Source organism: Zosterops lateralis (genome assembly GCF_965231275.1).
Source record: "Zosterops lateralis genome assembly, chromosome: 3".
In the NCBI taxonomy this organism is placed as follows: domain Eukaryota; kingdom Metazoa; phylum Chordata; class Aves; order Passeriformes; family Zosteropidae; genus Zosterops; species Zosterops lateralis.
In genome coordinates, this window is record NC_139764.1 from 77,449,667 (window position 1) to 77,458,154 (window position 8,488).

The 8,488-nt window shown below is 49.6% G+C and overlaps 2 protein-coding genes across 2 annotated transcripts; one reads left to right on the forward strand and one right to left on the reverse strand.

Moving 5' to 3' along the window:
- Positions 1-680: 680 nt before the first annotated feature.
- On the reverse strand, positions 681-3,006 carry PNRC1 (proline rich nuclear receptor coactivator 1). The gene is made up of 2 exons (XM_083856615.1): positions 2,405-3,006; positions 681-1,841 (listed from the first exon to the last, which is right to left on the reverse strand). The coding sequence occupies exons 1-2, from the start codon at positions 2,783-2,785 to the stop codon at positions 1,401-1,403; spliced, it is 822 nt and encodes a 273-aa protein (XP_083712741.1). The 5' UTR covers positions 2,786-3,006; the 3' UTR covers positions 681-1,400.
- A 189-nt stretch (positions 3,007-3,195) lies between these two features.
- On the forward strand, positions 3,196-4,610 carry BORCS6 (BLOC-1 related complex subunit 6). Its single transcript, XM_083856616.1, has one exon. The coding sequence runs from the start codon at positions 3,364-3,366 to the stop codon at positions 3,961-3,963; it is 600 nt and encodes a 199-aa protein (XP_083712742.1). The 5' UTR covers positions 3,196-3,363; the 3' UTR covers positions 3,964-4,610.
- The last annotated feature ends 3,878 nt before the right edge of the window (positions 4,611-8,488 follow it).

Sequence of the window (8,488 nt, forward strand, 5' to 3'; positions counted from 1 at the left end):
CAAATGCTGCTCACGCTATGGAGCCACTTCAGCCAGACAGAAGCTGCCGTTTTCCTCCCACGTACCTCTCCTAGGACACTGGAGCATGGAAAGTGTATTATTTTTGGTGGATCCAAAAAGTTAAAAATACTCAAAAATGCTTTTCTATCTTAGGTACATTTCACATACTTCCTAGTATTAATCTTATTTGAACACTAGATTAGGAAAATAACTACAAATCTGTTACCTTCTCAACATGCCTGTCAGACTAATCCACAGTCCAACTCCTTAAGAATTTTAAGTCAGGGGAATGTATTTTCCAGCATAGCTACGAGCAAGAGACAAACCTGGTGAAAAATACAAAATTCTACTTGCTCCATTCATTTTCCCTCACTGCTACTTTTCAGTATTGAGTCGTTTTAACAGCCATTTACTATGAAAACATTTAAGGAGCATTACTGCATGAACTCCAATGTTTAAATGTGTTTTCAATAAACCAAACAATCCCAGAACAACTTGTCACAAAGGTGACTTTGTTTATAAACATAAGGAATTCTTGGTGAGCTGTTTAATCTCTTAATTTTGCCTGAGATAGTTAGAAGACAAAGTATTTATACTAATGCACTAAAAGGTAACCAAGTAATTTAAATTCACATACTTGAATTAACAGACACACACTCAAAGAAAAACAGAGACATGTATAAGGGGAGGCCAAATTGTTTTATTTAATTTTTTAGTGACCAATTGAATTCTTGGCAGAAAGCTCTGCTCTTTCCTTTTTTTTTTTTTCCCTTGGTTTTTTTTGTTGATTTTTTTTTAAACTTCTTTAAAGAAATCAGCAGTGCTCAAATTGGTGGGCAGGAATTTTAGTCAAATTCCAGTTAATTTTAAAAACGAACAGATGAACAGGAATTCCAGATAGTTTCCAGAGCAGAGGGCAAAACTTCACATTTGTATGAAAATTCCATGTTTATACTTGATTGGGAGGCAGAATGTAAAACTATTGTCAGTAGTGCACAAATAAAACATTCACATTTGATCTGGAACCTTAATGAGAAAGCTGTACTGTACTCTCCTTCCAAAATTTTCATTACCTTGTGCAAAGCAAGTCAAGTCTTCATGTGTCAAGCACAGAGTAAAATTGTCCATATTTTATATACAAGACATCTACCAATCAGGCAGTGCAAAATACATCCTTTCATAACAAAACTAAAATGTACCTCTCAAAGTATGAACAAGAATATACACATAATACAAGATGTACACTATTTACACAACCATAAAAAATATAATACAAGGTTTGTTTTTTTTTTTTATGTGATTATAAGACTTGACAGTCTTTTGCAATCTTTATTGCAACAAGGCATGTTTAAGTTTCCTGGATGGAGTTTCTTTGCCAATTACTCAAGAGATGTTGGAAACTACGCTTGAACTTTTAGGAGAGTTTTCAAATGGACTGCCATCAGCTCCCTGTTTTGGTCAGACAGTTCAGCTGTGCCACCCACCCAGTGGCTGGGAGGCTTTGGAAGGACACTGGGAGATGGTGGGTCACTAAACTTTGCCCCAGCATAATTTTCTTTTTGGCTCACTTCATTTAGGGCGATAGGTTTCTTGGACTTGGCATTTCTGAAGTTCTCTGTGTTTTTAAGTGGCTTTTTCTCCTGCTTCTGAACTATATCCGGCGACACAGAATCCTGCCAAAAGTTCTCTATCTTTTTCGCCGAGGCGATCTTCGTCACTGGCGTGTTACACTTACTCTTCTGCCTGTTAATCTTTGGTTGTTCACACAGGTGTAAGCTGTGAACGGGCTGGCCGTAGGGGACGGCCGCCTTCTCCGTCTTTCCCATCTTGTTTTTCAAGAACTGCGGAGACAAAGAAGAGTCACGTCAACCACGACCCCTCTCCTCCGCGCTCCCTCACCGCCCCCGACACTCAGGGAGGCACCGGGGGCCGCTACGGCAGGGAGAACGGTGCCGAGAAGCCTTCTCCCCGCTATTTCTCGCTAATCCCACAGCGGATCCCCCGCTCGGGGGGCACGGCCGGTCTGAGGGCGCGGAGCCCCCCCGGCCGCCATGGGGCGCTGCGCGCCGCGCACGTCCCGCCTTCGGCGAGCGGGGGGCGGGGCTGGCGCGCGGCCAGCGGCAGGGCTAAATCTGGCTTGTTGCTGGGGCGCAGCGCCGGGCGCCCATTGGTGGGCTCCGGGTGGCCAATCGCCGGCCGCGGTTCGCCTTTCGGTCCCGCCCCGCCCTGTCCGAGCGTAACGGAAACTCCGCTGCCCCCCCGCGCGCTCCCCCCGCCCCGCTCTGAGGGGGCGCCCCGCTCGCCGCTCCCCCACCGCCCCGAGCAGAAACAAAAACGGTCTCCCGGCTCGCCGGGCACCGAGAGAGGGCTGAAGTGAGGAAAAGTAGCGCAGCCTTGTCTTTACCTCCTTCCTGAGGGGTTTGCCGGGCGCGGGTCTCGAGGGGGCAGGCGCAGGGGGCTCCTCCGGGGGGGCGTCCGTCACCAGGTCGGTTCCCAGCGGCGTCCTTCTCCCCAGCCCGGCGCGGTGCTGCTGGTACTGCTGGTAGCGGCTGGGCAGGAGCCCCGCGGGGCCGGGCCGGATCTTTCCCTTTCTCCGCCGCACCCTCTTCAGCGCGGGGCGGGCGCTGCCCCCCGGGCCCGCCAGGCAGCAGCTGGGCTGGTTCTCGCAGTTGCTGTCCCCGCGCCGGAGGCGCTGGAGCAGGGTGGAGGGCGGCAGCCGCCGCGGGTCTTCGGTGCCCGCCGAGATCCGAGCCAGAAAGGGCGGCGGCGCCGTGGTGGTAACCATGGTGGGACGTGGGTACCCAGAGTTATGCCGGGGAGAGGGGTCGAGCCCAATCGGGGACGAGCGGGTCGGGTTGCTGGGGAGGGTCTGCCCGGGCTTTGTCACGGGCTGAGGAAGTGGTGGCGCAACCGGAGCCGCCGCTAGGAGAACATGGCGGGGGAGTGAGGAGAACCGCCAGCAGCTCCCCGGTGTTGTTACCCGGGTGCGGCCCGCCCACTTCCGCCCCCGCACCAACCGCCGTGCGCTGACGGCGCCGGCACCGCCCCTCTCCGCCGCGCCCCGCCAGTGGCGGCGGAGCGGCAGCCTCACTGCCCTCGCTCCAGCCAATCGGAAGCGACACAAACACTCGGGGCCACGCCTCCCCTCGGGGCCGCCCAATCCGGGCGGGCACGCCCCCTGTCTCCGAGTCACGGGCTCGCAGTGCGCGGCGGGCGGGCGGTGTTCCACCGGCCAATCGGAATCCGCACGGACGGCCGGGGCCGCACCCCCGCGGGCCCCGCAGCCAATCGCGGGAGACGTAAACAGGCGTCGGCGCGCCCCCTCGGTGGGCGGTGGTGGCGGGCGGGCACGCGTAGCTCGCCATGGAGGAGCCGAGCCCGGCCGCCGCGCCGCCGGAGGGGCGGGGGCGGAACGAGCGGAGCCTGGAGGCGCTCAGCCTGGCCGGCGGCGGAGGGGAGGCAGCGGCAGCGGTGCGGCAGCTGCCGGAGGGGCGGCGAGCGACGCTGGCTAGCGCCCTAGAACTGGAGGGGACGGTGCTGCGCGAGGGGCGCCTCACCCAGTTCGTAGCCAACAACCTGGAGCGGCGGATCCGGCTGAGCGGCGCCCCGCGGGGCGAGCCTCCGGCGGGGGGCGGCGGGTCCTCCATCCCCGCCATCGACCCCGGGGCGCTGCAGGACGTGGTGGCCCTGGCCGGGCAGGTGGCGGCGCAGGTGGACGAGCTGCTGCGGAACGTGCACTGCGGGCTGCAGGCGCTGACGGCGCTCAGCGTCGGCTGCATCCAGACCTACCGCGACGGCGTGGAGAGCCTGGGCGAGGCGGCCGACCTCAGCATCCGCGCCATGTACGCGCTGGTGGCGCGCTGCGAGGAGCTGGACCGCGCCATGCAGCCCGTGCCCGCCCTGGCCAAGCGCATCCGCGACATGAAGGGCACGCTGGAGCGGCTGGAGGGGCTCTGCAAGTAGCTGCTCTCGCCGCCCCTCCCGTGCCGGCAGCGGGGCCTGGGGTGCTGCTCCCTCGCTCCAGTGGCCCCGCCGCTCTCGGCGCCCGCAGCCCCCACCTGCACATCATCGTAGCTCTCCCCCGAGCCTGGGCTGCCGGCAGCAGTGGCCAGATCGCCTGGGTTGATCTGGACGAAGGGAAATTTTTGCGACCGACGAAGGAAAAAGTCCCGGTTGAAAACCGCGGGGTGAATGGCAGATGATGCTTTTTAGCTTCAGCTCCATTAAAGAATTTGGATTCCACATGCCTTACGCTTTCTATTTATTGAGAGCTAAGAGAAACTAACGAGTATTAATTGAAAGTAGCTGGTAATTTTTTTGAATCAAATTCAAAATTCTTGTGAATACCCGCTTGATGCTTACAGGCATATGTGCTTATTTGAGGTTGATTTGGTGCCTGAAGAGTAATTCTCACCTATGCTGTTACAGCAAAGAAACTCACAGAACACCACTGTTTCTTACAGGACACAGTTTTAAGATAAGAGTAAGTTTAATACATATAGCAAAGCTACATGTTTTCTGAGGAGAATATGAAGTCCACGAAAGATAATTGAGATTCAGATAAGAACAAATTCATAAAGAAAGTTCTAAATAAAAGCTTTCAGATGAAACGTGCTTTGCCTCTATTAATCTTTACAATTTTCATGGTGTAAAAGTTTAAATGGCATCACTGTGAAATGATCCTGTTAGTTTGTAATTTGCTTTTTTGTTGTTGGTTTATTTTTTTTCTTCTCAGTTGGGAAAAGATCTAATTACATGAGGAATACAAGTACATGATGACATTACGTGGGTTATGACTGACATAAAATGACTGCTTTGGGGCTTTTGTATATGCATCACAGTGTGCAGAAGTGATTCTGCTATATCAGTGAGTGTTTCCTCTGAGACCTGACAGTAGCTGAATTCTCTCCTTGCTAATGTTCCTATGCAAAAAGCCTCTTAGGTAATGCTCGTAGCAATCCATTTAGGTCACAAATGTCCCTGTAACAAGATTTCAGCAGAAAAATGATCAGTATGTTTTTATGTAAGTGTAATAGTGCTTTTGGTGACCAGTGGTTCCTAAAAACCTTGGAATGAAGGTAGATACTGCTCAAGTCCTGTACCTGTGGTTGAAGAGCAGACAGGTTTATGATGAGCAGAGCTGCTACCCCACCGTAATCTTGTTAAAAACACAGAATGAGGGATGGATGGACACTATGATAACACTGTGCTGCTGCATGCAGACAGTACTGAATTATAACAAAATAATTTATGTTAATGCCACCCTGGTTTGCATGATGCCAGTCTCTGGCCTGTTTTGAGCCCCTTGGCATGTCCGTGTCTTTCCCTCAGCCTAGGGGTGTGTTTCATGTGTGGCCTTGTAGCCCTAGCAACGGGACCAGACTGGGATTGGGCTGTGCCAAGGAAGGGCTCTCTGTGGTACTGTCTGCTGGGGTTCCAGGAGGTGACCAGAGCCCTAACATAAGTCAGGGGGGAGAAAAACTTAACTGCTGCTGCATCCCATCCCATGGGCCTAGAAAACACTAAAGGTTGCTTAACACCGTAGTAACAGCTGTACTTTTAATAGTTTTGTTATTCCTGGGAAAGTTTGGACTTGTCTATTATGCAGATGCAGTAGTTTTGCTAAGTGTGTTTGGTATACGCCAAGAGTGAACACCAAAGGTTGATCTTATGCAATTTGTGAGTACTGTTGAAATGTACAGGAAAGACCTGCAAGCTTATTTGTGTAGCCGCATATGTACAGCTCTCTTCACTCACACAGGCTAAGGTGAAGCCTTTAAAGTGCTTCAGTACACTCTTGGGTTTCATTTACAGTCATCTTTATTCAATGCTAATTCCCTACTAAAATTGTTGAGTCTGTAGAATAAAGTTATTACTTTTATGTTTCTAATTGTTAGTGATTAGTTGTTGAGGTGCTTCACTTACTGTGTTTCTTATTTGGAAAAATAATTTGAAAGCTAATTTAAACTCTGCTCTTGCATCTGCAGAGACCTTTTAATGTGATTGCAGATCTAGTTTCAGTCTAGGTCCTCAGGCAATAATTTCTGACAGTGATGTCATTTATGTGATGAAAAAGTAATGACTGACTTGTGAATTGCAAGCATGAAGAAAGCAGTAATTATGCTGTTTGAGTTTGTTTTTTAAATATTTTTCTGAACACATCAGCTTTTTTGAAGAGCAGATTTAACTGAATACGTTGAAGTGACTCCTTCACTTTTCCCCCGGTGTCTTCCTTGGGCCTTTGCCATCCCTAGGGCAGCCACAGCCAAATTGATGTCAGCCTGTTTTGTGCCCCCTTCAGTTGGTATCGATTGGTAACTGCGTGGCTGCTGTGGTTTCCAGCTCCCTGTCCATACCAGGCTCCATTGCTGCAGGAATGGTGACACTTGCCAGCATCTGTGTCAGCGCAGCTCTGCTGCCAGCCCTGCCCTTGAAATCCCGTGTGAACTGCCTTTGAGCTACGTGTGCAGCTCGGTATCTTCTGGTGAAGGCGGTCCTTCTGCAGCCATATACTTCTGTACTGCCCTTTTGATCCTACTCCAGGCTTTCTTGTGCAAATCTTGTATTAATTCTAGCACCTTCCAGCTTCTGGGTGTTGAGAGCGAAAACTTTCAAGTTCTTTTAGCCTTTTTTGCCTAGCCTGTGGGTGAGCAGTGTAAAACCATGGTTTTACAAGACCTTCAAATGGCTTGCATATATTTTCTTGCATAGTCACTCAGCTTTACAATTGGTTGCTTTCCTTATCTGCTGCCAAGTGAACTTTCATTGTAACAAGATGGGCAAGGTCAGGGAAGAAAGTCAACAAAATATAATGATGTGTGTAGCACTGAGCAAAGCCAGATGCCGAATTAGCTGTAGGCTAGGAATGGCTTCTCTACTCTGAGAACCCGCAGTGACTCCATTAGGAATTGGCTTAGTCCGATAATTTTTTTTTTACAAGTGTAAGGTCTGACTTTGGAAATCCTTTTTCTGATTAAGTGGTTCTGCTTCATTCAGTGCACATTTAATTTTCCCTCCTTTGTGAGTTTTTCTGTTCCCTGACTCTGATCCAGTTCCATATCCATGCTATTTAAAGAAGCTTTACCAGATAAAATCTTACTACAGCTGAGAAAAAACCTGGTCACACAAAGCAGAAATGAACTTCATCAACAGTTCACCTTTAAGACTTTTTTTCCACTGTTGCTTAACAGCATCTGCAGTGGTCGCGGTGTCTCGGAACCCTTGTCCTGCTTCACCTGGCTGGCCCTGACACTGGCCACAGTGAGAGGTACAGTCCAGTATCCAGGGATACCTTCCTGATCCTATGAGATCTTGCTACGACTGCAGCATGAGTGATGACAAAGAATGAAGGAAGGACTCTTAGGGAAGAACAGCAGCTGGGGTTTATTGGCATCCATGCGGGACCACATCACCACCAGAGATCTGCCCACCAAAGTGCAGATCACCTCTGTGCAGCACCTTAAATGCAGGGGAGGGGCAAGGGGAAGGGCACAGTGTGGGACCGAACAGGGGAATGGAAGGGGTGGCTCTGTACATAAAGGACAGACAGTAGAACAAATCAAGAAGGCAAAGGAGGGAATAACAGGGATCCTGCCCAATCACTCAATGCTCTCTCTGGAACTTTCCAGACATAAGGAGAGGCCCCAAAGTGACTGACAGGACCCAGGGGTTACATAACAGGTGACTGACAGCTAACAGCAATCAGGGTAAACCACGATGGAGTAAAAATGGGGATACAAGGAACAAACCACTACGACTTGCATAAAACAGTATGAAAGCATGGAACAAATGCATACATGGAACGAATAAAACTAACAACACACCACTACATGCATCAAATGTTCAATAAGTAAATACATCAACTTCCTATGTGTCTTCTATCTAAAATGCCCCAAACTTTTGGCTGCAATGTGCAGCTTTTTGGTGGTACCTACTCCCATGAGTAAGGTCTTGACTGAGTTGCCAGTGTGAGGAACAACATGTGAGTTGAATGTGAGAGCAAACCTCTTAGCATTACAGATGCAACTATTTTGAAATGGTTTCAAACAGCATGGTTGTACTACCAGAAGACAAAAAATTTGCAAAGCTTCCAAATTATCAACAGCTCTCCAGAGGAGTAAGATCAATTCTTCTAGCAAACTGTGTTAGCCAAAACTGAAAAGAGTGTTAAGACAGAGACCTCTTGCAATAGGTGTCATCCAGCATAAGACAGGTTTTGGCTGTCAGATGCCATACTGCCTTAGTATGATCAACCTAGGACTACCGTAGTTCTGATCAACCCTAGCATGTACTCATGAAAAAAAAAAACCTTTAAAGAACAATAGATCATACTTAGGATACTGTCACAACCTGGTTTTATTGCCCAAAAATTACTTTGAGAAAAGAACATTCCTATAAAAATGATAAATCAGTCCAATTAGTACATTTTTTGCAAGCATTGTCTGTACTTCTGGTATTGTCCCCACCCTGGCCCCATCCTGGAACCTCC

Excerpts from the sequence above, each read along its gene's own strand:
- PNRC1 (XM_083856615.1), bottom strand. The coding sequence starts at position 2,785 with ATGGTTACCACCACGGCGCCGCCGCCCTTTCTGGCTCGGATCTCGGCG. Across the intron at positions 1,842-2,404 it reads GCAAACCCCTCAGGAAGGAG|TTCTTGAAAAACAAGATGGG; the intron begins GTAAAGACAAGG and ends TTGTCTCCGCAG.
- BORCS6 (XM_083856616.1), top strand. The coding sequence starts at position 3,364 with ATGGAGGAGCCGAGCCCGGCCGCCGCGCCGCCGGAGGGGCGGGGGCGG.